The sequence below is a fragment of the Oryctolagus cuniculus genome, chromosome 5, assembly GCF_964237555.1.
Source record: "Oryctolagus cuniculus chromosome 5, mOryCun1.1, whole genome shotgun sequence".
NCBI lineage: Eukaryota > Metazoa > Chordata > Mammalia > Lagomorpha > Leporidae > Oryctolagus > Oryctolagus cuniculus.
The window spans coordinates 17,865,635-17,890,561 of NC_091436.1; the positions used below are offsets into that span (position 1 = coordinate 17,865,635).

Here is a 24,927-nt window from a genome sequence, read left to right on the forward strand (position 1 = left end):
CCCTTGGGGTCTATTTGATATACCATCTCCTATGTTGTCACACTAATTTTTTTTTTCAGTCCAACGTTGGCAAAATCCTGAATCCCATCAAAATATAAATTTGTCAAAATGTAAATGAAAGCTGCTAATGCAAATGATCCATCCTAGAGAGCTTGCTTAGAATGGAAAAGCTTACAAGCCACAGAGCAGCCTCGCTTTTTCCTCTGGCAGGGTGAGGCCAAGCCCTTAAAAAGCCAGGTGGGTGTTCTGAGAGTGGCTCTGTCCTGGAAGGAACCCAAGCTAGCCTGAAACTGGGGAGAGAGGAGTCTGGGGCTTCAGATTTCACCTAGGCTCCCTAAGAATGCACCCCTCCCCCTGGCATGCATCCCCCAGGGCTCCCTGTCCAGCTTCCCTGGAGCAGCTGGAAGGCCCAGCCTGCAGGGATGGAGTAGCGTGCACTCTCTGATCCAGGTCCCATGCTGCGACCAGGTGCCCAGGGCAGTCTCACTATCCCCATGGGAGCTTCCTTCCTGGGATGTGGCTCAAGCACAGTGCACACATAAGGGACAGGGTGGGAGGTAGAAACATAAGTAAAGTTAGAAACCTTGGACAGCCATTATTAACCATGTCCACATGGGGAGTCAACTACTGTGTCTGCGGTCCCTAGAAGGAGACAGAGGTACCCTCTTCACCTAGCAGAGAGGCATTGTGGGCCTGCACCTGCGTTCACACCTCACATTGGGTGCCAGTGGCGGGCTCATCCTGGGAGTCCCGCGCACTGTCTGCATGGGTAGGGCAGCAGCCCTCTTCCATAAGACACACCGGAGACAAGTTTCAGGGCACACGACAGCTTTATTAACACCAAGCACACCTTGTAAAGGGCAGGCAGAGGGCGCCTAACTGATTCAGGGCAGCACTAATTCTATAGCTGAAGGTGGTATTGGTGCCACTATGCTTCTCAATCAGCTTGAAGGTCACATAGGCTCCTAGCTTTCCAGGTGGGCCTGGGCCACACCCAGGAGTGGTTTACCTGATTGGCAGAGGCAGGACTGGGGGAAACATTCCTGGGGCTCCTGGGCCTGCCAGCACTCAGATAACTGCATGGGCTAGGCAGGCAGTCTCACGGCATCTCCCACAGTGGAGTGCGCTGCATTGGGTCGCTGGGCCATTGGTAGAACAGGGAATGACAAGCACAGCTAGTGAAGAGATATGATCCAAGTCATAGCACCAATGTTCCTGAACTTGGGCTAACGGCTCATGACAGGTTAAAATACAGAATCAATACATAAAAACAAAATGGTACAGAAATCTAACACGAGAAGGAGGGCACAGGTAGTGTCTTGCAGTCTGGATACAAACTCTCACTGGCACGGCTACTTTCAGTCACTCTCCTTCTTATATTCCGTGTTTCTCTTTATAACTTGGATCTTAAACTGGGCTCTTCCAGGTGTCAATGATACAAAGCTTAAAAAATAAAAGGGTCTCTTCGACCAAGTTTCCTAGGACTTCCCTTGTTCCCTCAAGCCTAACGCTTCCATATAAAGACTCTGGACCACTCAGCATGGAATCTGGGCTCCTGGGCTAGGCAGGGCCTACATTCTTCCTCAGCCTGATGAGGTCACAGGAGACAGAGGCTTGTCCTGCTTCCCAGAAGAAGAAGTCAGAGGCCAAAGTCCCTGGGTAGGGGAGCTCTCAATGCACACAGCTCGACGTGAGTAGACCCCAGAGGCCCAAGAGGGCTGCAAGCACTTTCCACGGCCCAACAACTCCAAAGGCACCCAGTGGTGAATGTCCCAGATAGGCAGCATCATGTCAGCAGTGCGGTCACTGTGGTTGTGATTCCAGCATCACAGATGGGAGAAGCCCTGGTTAGAGAAAAGACAGGTGATGCCCTGTTCCAGGACAGCCCCGGCTACTCCTAGAGTCCTCCTCCCATCTCAGGAATTCTCCACCCCCCCCCCCATCAGATGCAATAAAGAAGGAATCTTCCTCAGATTCTCAGCACAGATGCTATACACCTGCCCACCCGCTCTCCTGCCCTGAGAGTTGACTTTGCTTACAACAGACCTTGCTTGTTCATTTTAACCTTGGAGCATCCCAAAGTTCTCTTCCTGCAGGGGGACCAAGACCTTTTACAGGTTCTCTGGTACCAGGAACGCCCTGCCCTCTGCCTTAGGAGCTGGGTTACAAAATCCTTCCCACCCCTCATCCTGGGAAGGGGTCAGCATCCTCTTTGCTTTGAGGATGGAATCTCTGACAACGACTCCTCGAGTGGAGCGTCCATGCTGCTTGCTGCCCACAAACCCTGTGCCTGTGTTCCTGTGCCCCAATATCCCGTGACTGGGCCCTGAATCTGCGCTACACAATCCTGAGCTGGCTAAGCCTTCTTCAACCCACAGGCCATGAACCAGCTGCTGAAACCTGGTGTAGGAAAGGGCCCCCCCCTCCCTCTCCCTCCACCAGGCTGGCTCCTGACAGTGAGAATTCATTAGAACTCAGGGCTGAGCTGGTCCCAGTTAATGCTTCTGAGGGACATGAGGACTGATTTCCTCGTCTCATTTCCAGAATGAGACAGTGCAGTCCAGGGGACAGGACTGGACTTGGGGAATTCCCTCTGCCATCATCCCACCCAATCCCATCTGCCCTCTGCTCCCCTCCCAATGCTGCCCTCCATACCTGTCACTCAGAATGGCTCCCCTTGCACGACAAGGAGGACTGAGCTGGTGAGGAGCAGGAAAAAGGCCCAGGGCATGGGCATGGTGGCCGTGGCCTTGGATGCGACTACTCCTAAGGTTGTGGGTGGCCGCGCTGAAATGGAAGCAGAAGACTGGAGGCCCCCATCCAGACTCCAAACCCCCAGGAGAGGCCTTCCAGCTCCTGCTCCTGTTAAAGGCAGCCGTGCACACAGCTGGCACCTATACTGAGCAGCTGCTGTGACAGGTCCTGGGGTAGCAGGGAGGGAGGATGGGAAAGATCTGCCAGAGAGGAAGCCAGGGTGACCATGCAGACCATCCCTCCTGGGAGGCCAAGACAGGAGAGGCTGCGGGTGGTGGCCAGGAAGGGAGGCAGGAGCTGGACCTGGAGATGGTTCTGAAGGACCAAAGAGAGAGAGCAGAGGAAATGGGAGAACTGGTATTCTAGGAAGAGGGGATGGTGATGGGAGAAGGTCTAGAAACAGTGACAGGCATGGGTGGATGCCAGCAGGAGGGCACGTGAGGGGACTGAAATACACACCGTGAGGAAGAGATGAGCAGGAGGAGGAGGAGAGGTGTGAGGGAAGACACAGCGGTGATGCTCCTGTTGTCATAGGGAGGGACACATCACACTGGATCATGTTTTCAGACACTCAGGCTCACACACACCTGCACACAGAACCCTACCCTGGCACACACACAGCACAGGACACTCACAGGCTCACACAGCACACATAAATCGTCACACCCACACTCTCATTCATACACACCCACATTCCCACACCACACGCACCAGCATCCACACCCTTACATACACACACACCCATACCCTCGCATGCACACACACCTGGGTACAGCACACTCACATGCACACAGCACCCACACCTTGCATGCACACACTACGGTGGCGTCATCTCATCTCCAGAAAGCACCCCTTCCCGCCACCCCATCCCTAGTTACCTGTAGTCTCCAACATCACCTTCCAGGGCAACAAGAATTTCCCCAGCCACCTTGGGCAGTCTCCTATGGACACCCTGCTTAATTTGTCAGTCAGCTGCCTGTCATTCTCCCAGGTCGTCTTATTCCAGCTGGCCCCAGGATGAACCTCTGTCCACTTTCTGGTGTTTGGGTCAAAGAGGAGGCCGATCTGTCCACCGAAGCTGAACTGCCAAGACCCGTGCCTGCCGCCGCTGGCTCCATGCCAGCAGCACATCCTGCCCTGCAAGCTCGGGGGATCTGCCCCCATTGGAAAGACATTGTCAGAGATCAGTCTTGACAGGTCCTCTGACCCACCTGGGATCCACTTCTCCCAACCGTCCCTCTGGTATCTCCTGGCCCTGCTCTGTCCTCTGCATCCTGCACTTCCTCCTGGGGCACTTGAGTGGGGCCAACTTGCAACTTCACAGGAACATAAGAAATTCCCCGTGCCCAGATCAGTCTTGACAGACCCTTTGCCCCACCTGGGATCCTCCACTCCCGTCCCCTTTTCATCGCCTCGCCCTGATGTCCTACCACTCCTGCCCTGTTGCTGGGCCTCCAAAGGAACCCCAGTATCCATTTCTGCACATGGAAATCTTCAGTCCTTATTCACAAACCTGCCCTCTGCCCAGGGACTTTCAGGCTCACCCTTGCTTGTGGAATGTTTCATTTCAGCCACTTGCTGATTGAGGGTGTCCACCACATCTCGCAGCATTTCTGTCTGCTCTGCCCAGTTGTCAATGGCATCCACTTTCCTCCCAAGGGGGTCAAAAAAGCTGATCTGAGTGAAGCTGCAATCACAGTGCAGAATCATCCTGTCATCCACGTGACCTTGAACATCACACCGTTGCTGTCTGGGTCTGGCCTTGGGATTGACAGTTATGTTGTAGCAAAGGGAGTGAGCATCTGTGGAAGAGAAACACGAGTGAGGCGTGGGGATGAGAAAGGACTCACACTCAACCTCTCCCCCAGCTCCAAGTCTAAGGAGCCCACCTGAAGGGCAGGGATGGGACGCATGGAAATCAGTTCCCGCCATGGCAACTCCATCACTGGCTCCCGACTTTCTGCCACCTGTGCTCCTTGTAATTCATTCAGGTTCTCTGCCCAAGTACACAGCGTCCTCACCTGGCCCACTAGACTCGGAGGGGGCTGGTGACAGGAGTCCTGTGTAAGCATACACAGTACCTAAGCTCACACGCATCTGAACAGAAACTCCGACACCACGTGATAAGAAAGTGCAAACCACATGGACATTCCAGAAAGCTGGCGCAGACGATGCTGGCCCAGGCAGCAGCAGGGGAAGCCTGGTGTGGGTGGTCCCTGGACAGCCACTGTCTTCTCCGAGCTTCTAGCCGAACTGACTCCAAGAGGCAAAAGAAAGACCAAGACAGGTGTGCATAGGAGGGAAGCATTGAGAAACACGGTTTCCAGAGTATGGCAGGAGTGGGCGATCAGGGCAGATCAGTCAGCTGGGGGGTCCTACAGAGAAGAGTGTGAACAGACAGGTGGACATACAGGAGTGCACCTGTCACCTGAGTGCACACACACATGCTCCTACGTGGACCCAACCAGGGCTGACACCACACACCGGGAAGAAGCTGGCAGAAGCAGTTAGCACAGTGGCTGGATGATGACCGCCTCCCCTACCCGCACCTGAGGCCAAATCTCCTGTCCAGACGAGGACTGAAAACAGCAGCACTGAGCGGGACCCAGTGAGAGGAGAGGAAACTCTTTCTCAGGAAAGGTCAAGGCAGTCACAGGTTTACAGTGAGAGACAGCAACAGCTTTTACTGCAGGACTCTGGTTGTAGAAAAGCCTGGGTAACTCGGGGAATGAGCACACGAGGACTCCAAAACCCACCACCAGGAACCGCAATCTCCACGCGCATCCCATGGACACTGGTCCTGGGTAAATCACAGAACTCGAGCCCAGATCTTCAGTTTCCTGAGCTGGAGCCACCCGTGCCCCTTGCCTCTGAGGAACTCCTGGTGGGGTGCAGGAGCAGGGAGCCTGTCCACTGATGCCAGTGCAAGGCAGCACCACTCACTCCGAGATGAGCTCACCCCTCGGCTGCAGGGAGTATCCCCATGTGGACCCGGGACCCCGCTGGACAGCACAGGAGTAGCAGTAACGCTGCAACCACAGGACCCCACTCCTCTCCCTGCGGCCACCAAAAGCCACCGCAGACAGAATCCACTGCTGACTCTCACACACACAGTGTGCCTGAACACAGGTTGGGGGTGAGGTGCCTGAACACAGGTTGGGGGTGGGGGGATGGTGTCCCCACTCCTTCGACTTAGGGTCCTGGGCTGGGGGTGTTCTTGCCTGGGGCGGCCTCAGGCAGGGGATAGGCGCCATCGCCATCACCATCAGGTAGGGGAGAAGTCAGGACCTGCCAGATGAGAAAGGGACAGATTGGACTGGAAGCCCAGCGTTCCTGGTCCCGTGCTGAGACTGGCTCAGAGGCTCACAGGGACTCAGCAACTCAGGAGGGAAGTGTCAGGATGAGGCTGTGAGGGGTGCCACAGCAAGTAGGCGCTGAGAGGTGCCATAGCAAGTAGGCGCTGGTGGTTGGAAGGGGAGTTTGTGGTTGCAGGCGGGGTCGGGGGATGGCCGCAGTCGCCTCCAGGCAGGGTGCGCTCTCATCCGCGTGCCCCCTGGCTCAGCGCCCACCTTCCCCAGGACGGGGCTGGGGCTCCAGCAGTTTCCACACCCCCTCCCATCCTCCTCCTGTGACTTCTGGGAGAAGCCTCCACAGGGAAGCGCAGGCCCGCGAGGAGGTCCCCATCCTCTCTCCCTGCCCTGTGCCCTGCCCTGAAAGCACTCACCGGCCGGCGCCCGGAGCCAGGCTGCCAGCAGAGGCAGCAGTAGAAGCAGCAGAGAAGTGAAGCGGTGCCCGGACAGCAGCTCCATCCCTGAGTGAGTGTCAGCTCGGAGGCGTGTGAGCCGCGGTATTTAAGCACCCCACGGGCACCGCCCCTCCTCCCCTTTACGAGCCAGAGCGAGCGGTTATTGGCTTAACGGAGGGTGGAAGGGAGGGTGGAAGGAAGGGAGGTTTCTGACTGCGGCTGAGAGAAAGGACTTCCTTTTTTGCCATTTGTTCACCCTCCAATGGCCGCCGCAGCCGGCGCGCTTCGGCCGGCACACTGTGCTGATCTGAAACCAGGAGCCAGGTGCTTCTCCTGGTCTCCCATGGGGTGCAGGGCCCAAGCACTTGGGCCATCCTCCACTGCACTCCCTGGCCACAGCAGAGAGCTGGACTGGAAGAGGAGCAACCAGGACAGAATCCGGCGCCCCAACCACAAGGCGGAGGATTAGCCTAGTGAGCCGCGGAGCTGAGTCTAAAACAGGGGGCAGGGCTGTCTCCCACAAGGTAAATTCCAGCGCTGTTGTTGGAAATTTTTCTCCCTGTTGAAGTTTGCTGCTTTCGTTAAATGTGTGTGAGATTTCTCCTGTCTCTTTTACTGATTTTCTGCTCGCGTCTTTTTGAGCAGTTTTTTTGTTTGTTTGTTTGTTTTCAGTAGTTGGAGGGGCAGCAAGTGAGAAGCTCAGTCCCCTGCCAGACAACTCGACCTGCCCTGTCCTGCCCTGAGTGCTCAGAGCTAACAGGGCTCTGGTGTTAAAGGGGTGCGGAGGCTGCGCAGCCAGTGGCCAGTGGAGTTGCTCCTTGGGACGCTTCTGTCCAATCCAAAGGCCAGAGTCCAGCACCTGCACGGTGGCCCAGACCACGGTGTGCATAACAGAAAGCCTTAAAGCTGTTCTCCAAGTCAGATTCAGAAGTGATTTGGCTGTCCTGTTTGAAGCAGCCTTTTGCATTTTTCCACATTTCCATTTTCCAAATGCCTTCATGGTTAATCAGTGGTGGCTTTTTGGCACTAATTTGTTATCTTTTTTATTTTCGTGCCTTTTTCAAGGACAATAACTTAGTGGGAATGTTCGGGTTTTGCTGTCCAGAATATGTTTGGAGTTTATTTTTAGCTCTTTCAGCCTTGCACAGGTTTTATCCCCACCACCATTGGCTATTTTCACCACTTCTGCTGTTTAATATTATTAAATTAATGACATGAAAAATGTTTCTTTTTCCATGCTTATACATCCTGATAAAAGTGGTCTAAATGTGAATGGGGAAAACACACACTTTCTAAGTAGTCTCTTTCTTGAGTCTCTTTTGAGCCCTGCACTTCCTGAGGGATGGCAGTTTTATTCATTGCTGGCGGGCAGAGCCAAAGGCAGCCAAACGCAGCGGGAGCCCATCGGGATGGGCATCGCCGCCTTTGCGCCCAGGGGCCCGGCCAGCTGCACCCTCCGGCGCGCCAGCCACGCTCGGCGCCACGATGCTTATGTTGAAAATATAGCTACACGCTCCACTGTCCCTGGCTTGTAAATCAAAACAGTACATCTTGAACATCTTCCAAGAACGGATTTACTTCTTTTGAACTCTGCCTGGCGTTGGTGGCGTGACTGTATCACGCTGTAGGTAATCCATCGTCATCTGTTCATGAAGTGAAAGACTGGAAGGCTGGAGCTGTGGCATAGCGGGTAAAGCCGCCGTCTGCAGTGCCGGCATCCCACATGGGCGCTGGTTCTAGTCCCAGCTGCTCCTCTTCCGATCCAACTCTCTGCTATGGCCTGGGAAAGCTTTAGAAGACGCCTCAATCCTTGGGCCCCTGCATCCACATGGGAGACCCTGAAGAAGCTCCTGGCTCCTGGCTTCAAGTGGCTCAACTCTGGCTATGGCAGTCATCTGGGGAAGTTAACCAGGGGATGGAAGATCTCTCTCTGTCTCTACATCTCTGTAACTCTGCCTTTTAAATAAATAAATAAATCTTTAAAAAAAAAAAAAAGTGTCACCAGTTAATTACTGTAACAAAAGAATGAGAGGAAGTTGCTGCACACCAGTGTGGGGACCAGCAAGAAGAGGAAGCACAGCAGAGGAGCTTCCTGAGGGCGGGGCCAGGCTGGGGGTGGGGAAGGCCATTGTGGGGACAGTCTCACAGAGAGATGCTCACTCACTACGCAGTCTTTCTGCAGACTTAGAAGCTGGGCTTGTTTGAGCACATCTGCTTCTGTAAATTTGACTTTGGGGGTGTTTCAATATTTTACAGAATTAAGATGTCAAATCAAATTTGACAAAAAGCGATCTCTGAATATCAACAGCAAAATAAAATTAACCTCTCTACACACTAATTTCATTGCATAACCTCACACACCGGTACTCGATGCTAAGTGAATCTTGTTGTAACCCCTCCACATTTTATATCCTTGCTGTTGGTAATCTCAGCTTGACTTTTGTAAATTTGTTTATTTGAAAGGCAGAGTTACAGACGAAAGGAAGAGACAGAGAGAGAGAGGTCTTCCATCTGCTGGTTCACACCCCTGATGGTCACAATGGCCAGGGCAAGGCCGAGTGGAATTCAGGAGCTTCCTCCAGGTCTCCCACGTGAGTGCAGGGGCCCGAGCACTTGGGCCGTCTTCCGCTGCTTTTCCCAGGCCATAGCAGGGAGCTGGGTGGGAAGTGGGGCCGCCAGCAAGAGGAAAGGAGGCTGCAGAGAGGAAGGAAGGCAGGACCCCAACACAACCTTGAAAGTGGCTGCTTGCACTTGTCTGAAGCAGCTGCCCACAGTTATCCTGTCTAGGGAGGGAAGGTGTCCTAGGCTCTGCCTCTGTAGCTCCAGTCATAAATCCGTCCTAGAAATCTGCCCCAGGTGTCTCCTTTACAAACACACGGGACCCACCAACATGGTCCTAAGTCACTTGGGCTGCAGTTTAAACCCACCAGTGCTGTATCGGTTACTGCATGAGGCTGATGAACCCACAAATATGGTGAGAAACCTGGGTTCCAGGCTCAGTCTCAGGAAATGATTCCCACTGAGGCGGCGGGCATTAAAAAGCTGTTTTCCCAGCACTCTGGCCTCAGAATCAGTCCTTAATGCATTCAGATCTGGCTAAAAAGCCCATGAGAGTATTTCAGGCATGGAAAGCCAAGACACTCTGGCAAAAAAAAAATGACCTAAAGATCTCTGTGAGTGAGATCCCAGTGGAATGAACAGGCCATCAAAGAAGGAGGTACCTTTCTCTGAAGGGAGGAGAGAACTTCCACTTTGACTATGACCTTGTCTAAATATGATCAGAGTCGGCGAACTCAAAATGCTTCCCTAGTCTTGGCAACTCATGACAAGAGCCTCGGGTGATTACTGACATCATAAATAAGAGTGTGAATTGTTCAATCAACAATGGAAGTCACTGTGCACTTACTCCTTAGATAGGATCTCTGTCCTTAATGTGTTGTACTATGCGAACTAATGGTAAAACTACTACTCAAACAGTACTTTATACTTTGTGTTTCTGTATGGGTGCAAACTGTTGAAATCTTTACTTAGTATCTGCTAAATTGATTTTCTGTATATAAAGATACTTGAAAATGAATCTTGATGAAGAATGGGATTGGAGTGGGAGATGGGATGGTTGTGGGTGGGAGGGTGGTTATGGGGGGAAAAGCCACTATAATCCAAAAGTTGTACTTTGGAAAGTTATATTTATTAAATAAAAGTTTAAAAAAAAAAAAAGCTGTTTTCCACCCTCCGCTGTCTCGGGGCCAGTTTTCCCAGCCGGGTTTCTGTAACACTCAGAATCCAGGCATTGCTCATATGGGATCTGCGCACTGTAGGCAGCAGCTTTCCCTGCTGGGCCACAGCGCCGCCCCTACTTTAACTACTGCTGATGATGCACACTAATCTCAGAACAGGTTTCTCACTAAGGCTTTGCTCTGTGGCTTTTCAAGTTGGTTTGTTTTTCCTAGAAGTGCATAAGCCAATTGGAAAGAGGTTCATGGACCACTGAGTTTTCTTTTTAATAAAATGTGCATATGTATGTGCAAGTGCTTACTTTCAGAACGCAGAGAAGGTTCTGTGCACTCTGCCGTAACCAGGTGAGCGCTCACACTACAGCACGAAGCACCTCTCAATCACGGTTTTAGCACAACATTCTCTGGAACGACCACATCACAAAATATGCAAATCTCTGCTCTGCTTATGAGCAGCCCTGGCCATGCTTTTGTGGTCATCTGGGCAATGAACCAGCAGATGGAAGCTATCTATCTCTGTGTGTAACTCTGCTTTTTTTTTTTTAAGATCTATACTTTATTTGAAAAGGAGAGGAAGAGTGATCTCCCATCTGCTGTTTCACTCTCCAAATGGCCACAATGGCCAGGGCTACACCAGGCTGAAGCCAAGAACAAAGAACTTCAATTGGGTCACCCACATGGGCGCAGGGGTCCAAGGGTTTGAGCCCTCCTCCACTGCTTTCCCAGGCACATTAGCATGGAGCTGGATCAGAAGTAGAGTAGCTGGGACTCCAACCAGAGCCTGTGTCACAGGCAGCAGCTTAATCTGTTATGCTATAACACTGGCCCTGTAACTCTGCCTTTCAAATAAATAAATAAATCTTTAAAATATGTATAAAATGCTTAGTGAAAAAGTTATGTCATAAAGTATACGCATCACGGTAATTTTTAACTCTTTTTTAATTAATCTATTTATTTGAAAGAGCAACAGGAAGAGAAAAAGAGAGAGCTTCCAACCATCACTTCACTTCCCAAATGGCCTTAACAGCCTGATCTTGGGCAGACTGAAGGCAGGAGCCAAGAACTCCATTTGGGTCTCCCACATGGGTGGCAGGGTCCAGGCACTTGGGGCATCTTCCACTGCCCTTGCAGGCGTATTTGTAAGGAACTAGGTCAGAAGCAGAGTAGCTGGGACTCTGATATAGGATGCCGCTGTCACAAGCAGCAGTTTAACCCACTGTACCGCAACTCCAATCCCTACACTAACATTTTTAAATAAATGCGTCCAGACTTGTGTGAGACCCCTGAAAGGAAATAGAGCTCAGGTAACTGAGTTAGCTTACATTGATTTTATTTAGTTCTTTGATATGTGTAATGTTCCTTTTTTTAAGAGTTATTTTATTTATTTGAAAGACAGAGTTACAGAGAGAGAGAGAGAGAGAGAGAGAGGTCTTGCATCCATTCGTTCACTCCCCAGATGACTGCAATGGTCAGAGCTGAGCTGATCTGAAGCCAGGACCCAGGAGCTTCTTCCTAGTCTCCCACACGGGTGCAGGGGCCCAAGGACTTGGGCCATCTTCTCCCACTTTCCCAGGCCATAGCAGAAAGCTGGATTGGAAGTGGCACAGCCAGGACTCGAACTGGTGCCCATATGGGAGGCTGGTGCTGCAGGCCAGGGCTTTAACTGGCTGCGCCACAGCACAGGCCTCTAATATGTGTAATTTTCAAAAGGTCATGATGACCTCGTATCAATTTTATAATCATAAATACAAGTGGTTATAAACAGTCTCTTCTCATGTCTGGTTCTTGCCGTTAATCTTCACCACCACTCACGGCTTCAGAAATTCTGCTTCTCTGATGCCATTTGGATATTTGCAGCCTCAAGCATTGTTCACTTCTGCCTAAGGACAGTGTGGTCAGGAATTCTAGCTTGGGGCCGGCGCTGTGGCATAGCAGATAAAGCCGCTGCTTGCAGTGCCGGCAACCCAAATGGGTGCCAGTTCCAGTCCTGACTGCCCCACTTCCGATCCAGCCCTCTGCTGTGGCCTGGGAAAGCAGTAGAAGATGACCCAAGTCCTTGGGTCCCTGCACACACGTAGGAGGCCTGGAAGAAGCTCCTGGCTCTTGGCTTCGGATCGGCGCAGCTCTGGCTGTTGCAGCCAATTGGGGACAGAACCAGCAGAGGATGGAAAACACCTCTCTCTCTCTCTCTCTCTCTCTCTCTCTCTCTATTTCTCTGCCTCTCCTTCTCTCTTTGTGTAACTCTGACTTTAAAATAAATAAATAAATAAAGTCATTTTAAAAAAGAATTCTAGCTTTTAGGTGAGGGGAGTGACTCTGAAACTCAAAAGGACAGAACAAACCTTGTAAAGGGAAAAAAGGAAATTCTCAGAGGAAGTAGCAAAAAGTTGAAGAATTCTCAGCGTTCTCAACTTCAGCTTTCTGGCTCAAGATATTCACATTGCAGAACTCTGAGCACTCTGCAAATAGGAGTACTGAGCCACTGTGGGGAGTATGCTACGTGTTACACACAAGGTCTCATGGGCACTGTATTAGGAACAAGGACAGCAGTGTTCCACAGTGGAATTAGGTTTCTGCACCTCTCACTATGGATATCACGGGCTGGATAAAGTTGTGACTGCTGGTCTTGTGTGCTGGAGGATGTCTGGAGGAAAGTCAAGCCCATCAGGTGCCGGTCACCCCTAATTGGAGGGCAAAGTGAAGCCCTGTTTGCTCGGGAGTATGCAAAGCCCACTCCTGTGAGTTTGATGGCAGTCCTAGAAGAGATTCCTGAACCAGCTTGTGAAGGCCAGTTTGGAGTGAGGTATGCAGAGGTAATAATTTTCGTTGAAATATTTTTCATTTCAATTGTTTAAATTTTTACTTGTTTATGAGATTTATTTATTTGAAAGAGTGAGAGAGAGAGAAAGAGGGAAAGGCAGGCACACAACCACACACACACACACACACACACAGAGAAAGAGAGAGAGAGAGAGATCTTCTATCCACTGGTTCATTCTCCAGATGCCCACAAAAGCCAAAGCTGGGCCAGGCCAGAGCCACCCTCTTCCACTGCTCTCCCAAGCACATTAGCAGGAAGCTAGATGGAAAGCAGAGCAACCGGGACTCAAATCGGTGCTAGTATGGGATGTTGGCATCACAGGCAGCAGCTTAACCTGCTGAGCCACAGCGCCAGCCCCAAGCTAAAATCTTTGGTTAAGGTGTAGTACTTGTTTCCTTTGATGAGGTACAGAACAATACTTCAGTGCACAGACGGCATAAGCCAGTCATGCCTGGCAAGCTGCTGTTTGTTCTCCTCATCCTTGCTCCATGTTTGGCCCCCACCGTCCCATTCCTTCTAGTTCTTGTATGCAAGACATTAGTCATCCCCCATGCTTGGGCCATAGCAACCGGCTCGCTCTGTCTGTGTCTTAGCACCTATTACCTGACCTCCTTCTAGCCCTCTTCCCCCACCCTCCCCAGCCTGTAGCAATCACTATGCTAAGTTCAGGTCAACTGTTTTGTTAGCTTCCACATATGAGAAAAAACATACCGTATTTGTCTTTCTGAGTCTGGCATATTTCACCTAACATAATGATCTCCAATCCCACCCATTTTGCTACAGATGTCAGAATTTCCTTCCTTCTTTTTATGACTAATACACCATTGTGTACATAGACCACATTTTCCTTATGCATTCACACATCAGTGGACACTTAGGTTGATTTCATAACTTGGTTATCGTGAATAAGCTGCACTGAACATAGGAGTGCAGGCATTTCTTTTAAATGCTGATCTCAGTTCTTTTGGATATATTCCCAGATTTGGAATAGCTGGATCAACTAGCAGATCTACTTTTACTTAGGTACTTGAGGAAGCTATGAGAAAATACAGAAATTCACAACATATACACACACAGAAATGCAGAGTCTCAAAAAGGCCCTTACACCTCAGCCTGTTTCCTGTCCCAGAGAAAGGCAATCAAAATCAAAGAACAAAAACCAGCAGACCCTGTGGAAAGGAGAGAATCCGACATTCAGAGTTACTACATCAGTAGGTTCCACTGTCCCATTTTTATAAGAACATCACAAGACATACAAAGAAATTTAAAAAGCCCCATTCAATGAAAAAAACTACACCATCTCCCAGAAAGATAGGAAGGCAGGCTTGCTATACAGACGTTAAAACAACGCTCTTAAAGATCAGAAAGACAAATAAAGGCACAGAGAGAAAGTTAAGAAAACAATGCGGGGCCGGTGCTGTGGCAAGGTAGGTTAATCCTCCACCTGCGGCTCCAGCATCCCATATGGGCACCAGTTCTAGTCCCGGCTGCTCCTCTTACAATCCAGCTCTCTTCTGTGGCCTGGGAAGACAGTAGAGGATGGCCCAAGTCCTTGGGCCCCTGCACCTGCATGGGAGACCCAGAGGAAGCTCGTGGCTCCTGGCTCCAGCCATAGCGGCCATTTGGGGAGTGAACCGGCGGACAGAGACCTTTCTCTCTGTCTCTCCCTCTCACTGTCTGTATCTCTACCTCTCAAATAAATAAAAAAATAAATAAAATATTGTTTTAAAAAAGGGAAAATGCATGAGAAATTGGAAGTTTCAATAAAGAAACAGAGAACCTCAAAAAGGACCAAAAAATGAATTCTAGAGCTTAAAAATAAAAACAAAAAGGAAAAGCCCCCTAGAGGGACTGGAACACAGATTGGAGAGGGCAGGAGAAGGAATCAGAGAAGTGAAAGTTGGACAATTGAGATGATCGTCTCTGAGGAACACTGTGCACACAGCCTAGCGTCCCACGTGTGTGCTCTGTGGATCCCAGAGGAGCAGAGAGGCAGAGGGGAGAGGCGATTCTCTGAAGAAATACTGGCTGAACACGTCCCAGATTGGAGGTCAGCCTTCCATATAAACGTGCAAGAAATCCAACGACCTCCAAGAGACTCCTGCAAAGACACACCACGACCAAACTGCAAGCAAAGGCAAAATCTTCAAAGCAGCGAGAGAGAAGTGGCTCCTCCCACACAAGGGAGCCCGAGTGAGCTCAGCAGCAGATTGCTGTTGGAAGCTTCAGGTCAGGAGAGGGACCCACCTGCTCAGGAGGCAAAGTGCTAGCAGCCGTCCTCCAGGAATCCCACCTCTGGAAAAGCACTCCTTCCTAAGTGAGAGAGGAGTGAAGACACTCACAGGTCAACAAAGCTGAGGAAGGTCCGCCTCACTAGACTCGCCCTGCCAGGATGTGTAAGGGAGCCCAGTAAGGTGAAATAAAGGGACACTAAGTAGTACGAAGCCACACGAGGAAACAAGGCTCTCAGAGAAGGTACACACGTAAGCACTGTAAGAGTTCGTGTTGCTCTACTGTGTGTTGTAGCTCCATTTCTTGTTCTCTACAGGATTTAAGAGGTTAACACTTTTTAAGGAAACTATTAGTAGCTCTAAAGCTGTGGTTATTGCAACCTTGATTTGTAACTCTACATTTTGAGGTATGAAAAAGCGATCAGTAGTTGATGTTTTTGGACATACGATGTATAAATATATCATTTTGTGGTATCAATAACAAAACGATTGGAGATGGAGAAAATAGGAATGTGGTTGTAGGATCTTACTGAAGTTAAGCTGGCAAAAATTCAAACTAGAGTATTACATCTACAGAATGTAGAATGTAGCCCCCAAGACAACTGCAGAATACATACAAAAGCAAATGAGAAGGGAATTAAAACATTTCACCTCAAAAAAAATCAACCAAACACAAAAGAAGGCAGGAACGCAGGAAATGAGTGATGAAAACCGATAGCACATACAGAAAACTAACAGCAGAAAGAAGTCGCTCTGCCTTATCAGGAATTACTGCAAACATGAATGAATTAAACTCTCCAATCAGCAAAGTGTCAAAAGTCAATGATAAAAACGTATGCTAGCTCCAGGAGACTTACTTAGATCCAGAGATATAAATGGGCTGAAAATAAAGGGATATCCAATGGTGGAGCTAGAAATGTGCTGGGGATTCCAATTCAATCTTATCAAGGAGGCATGTACCAATGCCAGCGCACTTGGTAAAATGATAAGTATAACTACATAACCGATCAAAAAGAAGGGTAAGTGTCAAAGATATTTCACAAATAAGACCAGTGTAAGCAAATAATGAAGGATAGAATTAAAAGGGAGAGAATGATCCTGCGGGGGAAGCAGGACACACAGCAGACTCATAGAATGGCAGCAGTCCTGCCTCAGAATCAACCCTTGGGGCATTGGGATCTGGATAAAAGGCCCATGAGAGTCTCACAGGCATGGAAAGCCATGACACAGTGGCAGAAACAACCTAAATGAAAGATCCTGGTGAACAAGACCCCAGCAGAAGGAACAGGCCATCAAGGAGGGAGGCGCCTTTCTCTGAAGGGAGGAAGGAACCTCCACTGTGATATGGCCTTGACTAAAGTTCAGAGTCGGTGAACTCAAGGGGCTTCCATAGCCTAGACAGCTCATAGCAAGAGTCTCGGGTGATTGCTGACGTCATAAATAAGAGTGCCAATTGTTAAATCTACAACGGGGGTCACTGGGTACATTCTCACTACATAGGATCTCTGTCCTTAATGTGTTTTACTATGAAACTTAAAGACAACACTACTAGTCAAACAATACCCTATACCTTGTGCGGTTGTGTGAGTACAGCCTATTGAAATCCTTGCTTAGTATATACTAAGTTGATCTTCAGTATATGAAGGTAATTGAAAATGAAACTCGATGTAGGGCGGGATGGGAGAGGGAGTAGGAGAGGGGAGGCCCACGGGAGGGAGGGAGGTTGGGGGGGCACAACAATACCAAAGTTGCACTTTGTAAATTCACATTTATTAAATAAGAAAAAAGAGAATAAAAGGATAGAAACAGATACTTTGGGGGCAGGCACCTCCTGGCAATTAGGGCACTCATGTCCCTCATAAGAGGACCTGGGTGTGATGCCCCCTCCAGCTCCTGACTCCAACTTCCTGCTAATGCAGACCCTGGGAGGCAGCAGTGATGGCTCATGTAATTGGGTTCCTGCCACTCTTGTGGGAGACCCAAACTGAGTCCAGTCCCAGCCATTGCAGGCATCTGGGGAGTAAACCAGCAGATGAGAGCACTCAGTGTGTGTCTCTCTCCTCTCCTTCTCTCAAACAAGTAAGTAAATAGATAGATAGATAGATAGATAGATAGATAAATAAATAAAACCCTGGGGAGGAGCAGGCATTTGGTCTAGGGGTTAAACCACCAATTATGATGCCCATGTCCCACACTGGAGTGCCTGGGTTTAACTCCTGGCTTCACCTCTTGATTCCAGCTTCCTGCTAATATGGATGCTAAAAGGTAGCAGGGATGGCTCAAGTGATTGGGTTCCTGCCACCCACGTGGAAGATCCAGATTGAATCCCCAGATCCTGACTTCAACCCCCTAGCTGTTGTGAGCACCCAGGTGAGACCCCAGTCCCACCCTCAGACTGCTCCCCCCCTCTCTGGATATTCTACAAACAACCTTGGTTCTGGGATGTTCCCCTCCAACCTCGGCCCCTCACCCCACTGGCTACCAAGTTCTGCCTTCTCCCCAGGAGGACTCTGCCCATCCTTGGTCACTGGACACGTCCCACATCACCCAGGATGTCCTGGCTACTCACTGTCTGCTGAGTGTCCAACAACTTTCTGGGATCCAGTGACTGCTGAAAACATAGATGGCCAAAGCTCAAGGTATCAACGTCAGCATAACCTAGTGCTTCCCACAGTGTCCAACACTGTGTGTCCCTCAAATAGTCCAATATCCCAGGTGGGTTTGCTCCATGTTTGTCCCACAGCCTCTTGGGAACCAAACCATGGGTCAAAGAGAGAACAAGGCCCTCTGGGTACTGATGGAGCATGAGGGGTCCACGCTGATACAAGGTGGTGTCCTTGGGGAGGGAACAGTGCTCCCACCCTGCAGTCAAGATGTTGTGTTGGCCAAAAGCAGACGGGTACCCTGATGGTCCAGCAGTTCAGCCCTGGGACAGATTTCTCTCTTTTTGATCCAGTGAAAGCCACTGGACCCTGTTCATCCTAGAGCCAAGGGGACAGGGGAAATGTCACACTGAGGGACTGCCCAAGTATTCCAGATCGCACAGTCAGGTTGCTTTTACTGGCTTTAGAATCCTCTGTGTGCTGGGCCACAACCCCAGACGTCGTGACAGGTAATGGGAATATAGCGAGCCCACCCCCCCAGTGTGAGTGTCTGTGTCTGTGTGTACAATAGCCCATGTGTGTGAATGGTGCATTGATTTCCTGGTTGCTTTACTGAGAATGGAGGCAGGGACTGCCACGGGGCATTCTGTCCCTCTTCCCTTTTCCACCTCACCCCAATAAACAATGACTCATTGGTCCCAAATCTAAGTATGTCTTTATGTCTCCAGGCCTCTTTTCTGGAACATGTGTCAACATCTCACACCTGGCCTTATTCTTCCTTCAAAAATGCCACCACCTGAGAAGCTTCCATCCAACTCCCCAGACCCAATCTCCCTCTCCCTCTCTCTCTCTCTCCCCCTCCCCCTTTCAAATAAGCAAAGAAATAAATTCTTTTTTTTTAAGACTTTATTTATGTATTTGAAATTCAGAGAGAGAGAGAGAGAGATGTCTTTCATCCGTTGGTTCACTCCCCAATTGGCTGAAATGGCTGGAGCTGCGCCAATCCGAAGCCAGGAGCCAGGAGCTTCTTCCAGGTTTCCCACATGGGTGCAGGGGCCCAAGGCCCTGGACCATCTTCTACTGCTTTCCCAGGCCATAGCAGAGAGCTGGATTGGAAGTGGAGCAGCCAGGACTGGAACCAGTGTTCACGTGGGATGCCGGCACTACAGGTGGTGGCTTTACCCTCTACACCACAGCGCAGGCCCCATAAAATCTTTTACAATGGGCTAATAATTTAAGCAGACATTTCTCCAAAGATATACAAATGACCAATGAGCCTATGAAAAGATGCTCGGTGTCATTAGCCCTCAGGGAAACGCAAATGAAAACCACAAAGAGACACCACCTCACCATCATTTTGGCAGCTGCCATCAAAGACAGGCAATAGCAAGTGTTAGGGAGGAGTGCAGAGCTGTGTGCTGGCCTGTGCTGTGGGGCAGAGGGAATGGAGAGGGAGAGGGAGAGGGCAGCTGAGAGTGTGAGGGTAGGAACAGGGTAATTGTGAGTGCTTACATGGAGCCTTAAGACAGACCGAAGCAGATGTTGCAAGAGAGGCAGGGCTGGTGAACTGCTCCTTCTCACTGAAAAGAACTGGAGATCTTTCATTTGAAAAGAATTGGAGAGCTGAACTTCCAAGGAATCCCATCCAAGAAAGACCGGCATTTGGTAGCTGCCAGATGGTGCCACTTGGGTTTGCCTGGTGATAGGCCAGCTCTGCGGGCTCCACCCATGCTCAGAGGAGCTGAGCTGGTTTCTGCTGATAAGAGTTTGTCCACAGGCCATGAGAACACACCTGAGGTTCTGAGGGAGGAACAAACTCAGTGCATTAGATTTCCTCGTGGGCGCTTTTGAAGCAGGAAGCCACCTGCTGAGAACTCCTGGGGTAACAAATCAGGGGACAGGGTACCTTCCTTAGTGCGATGCTGGCTCACTGAGGCACAAAAGGATTTTTTTTATTTATTTTTTTATTTTTTTTGACAGGCAGAGTGGACAGTGAGAGAGAGAGACAGAGAGAAAGGTCTTCCTTTGCCGTTGGTTCACCCTACAATGGCCGCCGCGGCCAGCGCGCTTCAGCCCACGCACCGCACTGATCCGATGGCAGGAGCCAGGTGCTTCTCCTGGTCTCCCATGGGGTGCAGGGCCCAAGCACTTGGGCCATCCTCCACTGCACTCCCGGGCCACAGCAGAGAGCTGGCCTGGAAGAGGGGCAAATGGGACAGAATCCGGTGCCCCGACCGGGACTAGAACCCAGTGTGCCGGCGCCGCAAGGCAGAGGATGAGCCTAGTGAGCCAAAGCGCCAGCCGCACAAAAGGATTTTAAAAAGTCATTGGAAAGTGGAATGAGGAGATAATGCCCTTTTCCCAGGCTTGTTTTGAAGAGTTCTTATGTAATTCAAATACCGGTGACAGGTGACAGAGTGATCTAAAGTTATTAACACAAACGGGCTTCTTTTAAGACCTCTAAAATATGTAGAGGCTCTTATTTATTTGGAGACCCAACACATATGTGTACTGCAACACATTTTAAGAATCATAGATGGGGCCTGGCATTTTGATGCAACACTGGCATCCCACATTGGAGCCTCGCTTTAAATCCTGGATGCTCTGTTTCCAATCCAGTTCCCTACAAAGGAGCCTGGGAAAACAATGGATGGTGGCCCAAGTACTTGGGAGACTCAGATGGAGTTCTGGCTCCTGGCTTCAGCCCAGTCATTTGTGGAGAGGACCAGAAGATGGAAGATCTTTCTTTTCTCTCTCTCCCTCTCACTCTGTCACTCTGAGTTTCAAATAGATCAAATAAGTCGTTTACAAAATAAAAATCATAGATACTAAGTTCAATTTTTTCCTACACTGTTTGGAGATTTCTAATTTTGACTTTGAAATTCTTTGGCTAAGACAGAAAAATTTATCAAAACTGAAACCAGATTATTATCCTTTTTACATTTAGTTTACAGATTTATTTTTTTGTTTATTTGAAACGCAGAATTACACAGAAGGAAGAGACAGAAACGGATCTTCCATTCACTGGTTCACTCCCCAAATGGCTGCAATGGCTGGGGTGGTGCCAGGCTGAAGCCAGGAGCCAGAAGCTTCATCTGGTCTCCCACGTGGGTGCAGGGGCCCAGGCACTTGGGTCATCCTGTACTGCTTTCCCAGGTTTGTTATCAGGGAGCTGGATTGGAAGTGGAGCAGCTGAGACTCAAACTGGCACTCAGATACCGGCATCACAAGTGAGAGTTTTAATCCACTATGTCACAACACCCACCCCTGTCTTTGTACATTTTAAATTTATGTATATTTATCTCAATAAAAAAGGAAACCAAAAAACAAGATATTTTGTTATATAAATAAATAAACCATTTATTTATGGGAGATCATGATTTCTGAACAGTCGTTCTATAAATTTAGAATTCTTGCGAAATGAGAAAACTTACCCCATGCATCACCATCAATGGCCTCATAAATATTAATCTAGCAATTAGACAATTTCATCAAAGGCATTTTTTGTGGATGATTAAGCTTTTCTCATTTCTATTATAGAGTTTCTGTTGGGAACTTTGTACACAAATCTGCACAGTGACCAAAAGTTTCTCGCTGGCCAATTTCAGTTTACCTCAACTTTTATATTTCACAGGTCTTACCCCCAACAAACCACCTGAACTCATTACTATTTTGACTCTTTTGTTTCCTTTTCTGCATCATTTGAATTATTTTCTTAACTAGATGCCTTGAGGGTTATAGTTAGCGTCTTAGCCAAGTTCACAATCAGGGCACTTTCACAACCATGATGTTCCATTCCCTGCCTTGTGCTATTCTTGTCAAACACATCACATCTTTACACAATATAAGCCCAACAACACAGTGTTCTAATTATCATTCATGCAGTTATCTTTTAAATCAGACAGGTAATGACAGAGGCAAACAGATGCACATTAGTGTCCTCTGTCATATCCCCGGTGTTGGCACCTGTGTCTAACTCTTGATGTCTTCACCTGGATTCATGTTACCGTCTGAGGCTCAGGCTGGGACTCAGAGGACACCCTGTGGGCTGGGGCTCCAGCAGCCAGGGCATTGAGGATGCCGCGAACCTGGGGTGGGCAAATGGGACCCTGCTCAGATCTGGGCCCTAGTTCCTTTGCAAGTTGTCCCTGGCTGGTGGTGTCACTGAGGACACCAAGAAAAATTGAGCAGCTGGGGAAACAGATGACTCAGAGCCAGTAAGTCCCCTTTGCACACAAGTTGGCCAACTCCTGTGTGAAAAAAAGCTCATCTTCTACAGTGCTGTCTCATGCAGGCAGGGGAAGTGCAGAAGTTGCCTGAAAGGGGCGGGGGGGGGGGTGCGGGATGGTGTCCCCACCCCTTAGACTTAGGATCCTGGGCTGGGGATTTGCTTGCCTGGGGTGTCCTCAGGCAGAGGATAGGCGCCAAGGGGTAGGGGAGAAGTCAGGACCCGCCCGATGAGAAAGGGACAGATTGGACTGGAAGCCCAGCGTTCCTGGTCCCGTGCTGAGACTGGCTCAGAGGCTCACAGGGACTCAGCAACTCAGGAGGGCCGTGGCCTGATGAGGCTGTGAGCGGTGAGGCAGTGAGTGGACACTGGTGGGTTGAAGGGGGAGTTTGTGGATGCAGGCAGGGAGGGGGATGGCCGCGGTCGCCTCCGTGCAGGGTCCGCACTCATCCAGGCTCAGCACCCAGTTTCGGAGGACGGGGCTGGGGCACCCACCAGCAGTTTCCACCGCCGCCTCCCATCCTCCTCCTGTGACTTCTGGGAGAAGCCTCCACAGAGACGTGCAGGCCCGCGAGGAGGTCCCCACCCTCTCTCCCTGCCCTGTGCCCTGCCCTGAAAGCACTCACCGGCCAGCGGCACTCAGAGCCCGGCTGCCAGCAGAGGCAGCAGTAGAAGCAGCAGAGAAGGGAAGCGGTGCCCGGGCAGCAGCTCCATCCTGGAGTGAGTGTCAGCTCTGGAGGCTTGTGAGAGCTGGTATTTAAGGACTGCAACTCCCCTCTTTCAAGGGCGGTTATTGGTGGAAGGGAGAGAGGACCTTCCATCGCTCTGAGGCAATTGTCAGGCTCCTTACAACTTCCTCTTTCAAGTTTCAGGCTAGCATTGAGTCTGAGTCTAAAACAGAGGGCAGGGCTGTCTCCCACAAGGTAAATTCTAGCGCTATTGTTGAAGGTTGCTGCTTTCCTTAAATGTGCGTGAGATTCCTCATGTCTCTTTTTCTTATTTTCTGCTCGCACGTCTTTTTGAGCAGTTTTTTTTTTGTTTGTTGTTTCTTTTCAGTAATTGGAGGGGCAGCAAGTGAGAAGCTCAGTCCCCTGCCTGACAACTCAAACTACCCTGTCCTGCCCTGAGTGCTCAGAGCTAACAGGGCTCTGGTGTTAAAGGGGGGTGGAGGCTGCGCAGCCAGTGGCCAGTGGAGTTGCTCCTTGGGACGCTTCTGTCCAATCCAAAGGCCAGAGTCCAGCACCTGCACGGTGGCCCAGACCACGGTGTGCATAACAGAAAGCCTTAAAGCTGTTCTCCAAGTCAGATTCCGAAGTGATTTCGCTGTCCTGTTTAAAGCAGCCTTTTGCATTTTTCCACATTTCCATTTTCAAAATGCCTTCATGGTTAATCAGTGGTGGCTTTTTGGCACTAATTTGTTATCTTTTTTATTTTCCTGCCTTTTTCAAGGACGATAACTTAGTGGGAATGTTTGGGTTTAGCTGTCCAGAATATGTTTGGAGTTTATTTTTAGCTCTTTCAGCCTTGCACAGGTTTTATCCCCGCCACCATTGGCTATTTTCACCACTTCTGCTGTTTAATATTATTAAATTAATGACATGAAAAATGTCTAGTTTTCCATGCTTATACATCCTGATAAAAGTGGTCTAAATGTGAATGGGGAAAACACACACTTTCTAAGTAGTCTCTTTCTTGAGTCTCTTTTGAGCCCTGGACTTCCTGAGGGACAGCAGTTTTATTCATTGAACTTAAATGTGTGGTCTCAAGGGAACACCAGAGAGAAGAGTCATTGTGGTTCACAAACAGTCAGATACTTGAAAAATAAACTACAAAGGGTACTTTTTGGTTCAAGTTATCTATTTTTCCTTCAAAATTCCTTTTTAGATGTTCTTTGAAGATCATATTGATGATGCCAAATAGTGCGGTCACTTGCATGGCCTTGGTTCTGCTTCGTCCTATGCACAGAATGGCACAGGGAAGTTCATGAAGAGGAAGCCGACGAGCAGTCATGACACGAAACAGTCCTTTTATTCTCTCTGAGCTACACACATGCCTGTATATTCTAACTGCCTTTTCATATTCTCAGGCCTGCACTGCCAGCTTCCTGGGCGCACCACGGCTCTCCGCCCACGCGACCTTGACTCTGTGGTGTTGGGTGCCGCTGCCCCAAGGCAAGAGTGGCAGGTTACAGGAATTGAGAGACAGCGGGACTAGCTGCGCGCGAGCCAGGGCGACTAGCTGCGCTCCAGCCGCGCCCTCCCGTGCGCCAAGCGAGCTACCCTCCGCAGCACGATGCTCATTTTTGAAAATACAGCTACAGGCTCCGCTGTCGCTGGCTTGTAAATCAGAACAGTACGTCCTGAACATCCTCCAAGAACGGATTTACTTCTTTTCAACTCTGCCTGGCGTTGGTGGCGTGACTGTATCACACTGTAGGTAATCCGTCCTCATCTGTTCATGAAGTGAAAGACTGTCGCCAGGGGCTGGCGCTGTGGCGTAGCGGGTAAAGCCGCCCACTGCAGTGCCGGCATCCCATATGGGTGCTGGTTTGAGTCCCGGCAGCTCCACTTCCCATCCAGCTCTCTGCTGTGGCCTGGGAAAGCAGTAGAAGATGGCCCAAGTGCTTGGGCCCCTGCAGCCACGTGGGAGACCTGGAAGAAGCTCCTGGCTCCTGCCTTCCATTGGCTCAGCTCTGGCTATGGCAGTCATCTGGGGAAGTTAACCAGGGGATGGAAGACCTCTCTCTCTGTCTCTGCATCTCTGTAACTCTGCCTTTTTAAATAAATAAACAAATCTTAAAAAAAAAAAAAA

The 24,927-nt window shown here is 49.8% G+C and overlaps 1 protein-coding gene and 1 long non-coding RNA gene across 5 annotated transcripts; one reads left to right on the forward strand and one right to left on the reverse strand.

The window, feature by feature from the left end:
- Window positions 1-811: 811 nt before the first annotated feature.
- Window positions 812-6,743, reverse strand: LOC138843113 (UL16-binding protein 1-like). Its single transcript, XM_070074603.1, has 5 exons — window positions 6,479-6,743; window positions 4,299-4,556; window positions 3,633-3,908; window positions 2,656-2,787; window positions 812-1,844 (listed from the first exon to the last, which is right to left on the reverse strand). Exons 1-4 carry the CDS (start codon window positions 6,561-6,563, stop codon window positions 2,663-2,665), a joined length of 744 nt encoding a protein of 247 aa, XP_069930704.1. The 5' UTR covers window positions 6,564-6,743; the 3' UTR covers window positions 812-1,844; window positions 2,656-2,662.
- Window positions 6,744-6,892: 149 nt separating this feature from the next.
- LOC127488290 (uncharacterized) lies at window positions 6,893-24,927 on the forward strand. Of its 4 annotated transcripts, none has more exons than XR_011388935.1 (5): window positions 6,894-7,023; window positions 8,963-9,090; window positions 17,525-17,655; window positions 17,789-17,924; window positions 24,203-24,904. It is a non-coding gene; the product is annotated as an uncharacterized lncRNA (long non-coding RNA). The 4 variants fall into 4 exon arrangements; XR_011388936.1 differs by lacking the exon at window positions 24,203-24,904 and adding an exon at window positions 20,872-23,989; XR_007915893.2 differs by lacking the exon at window positions 8,963-9,090 and having other exon boundaries at window positions 6,893-7,023; window positions 24,203-24,927.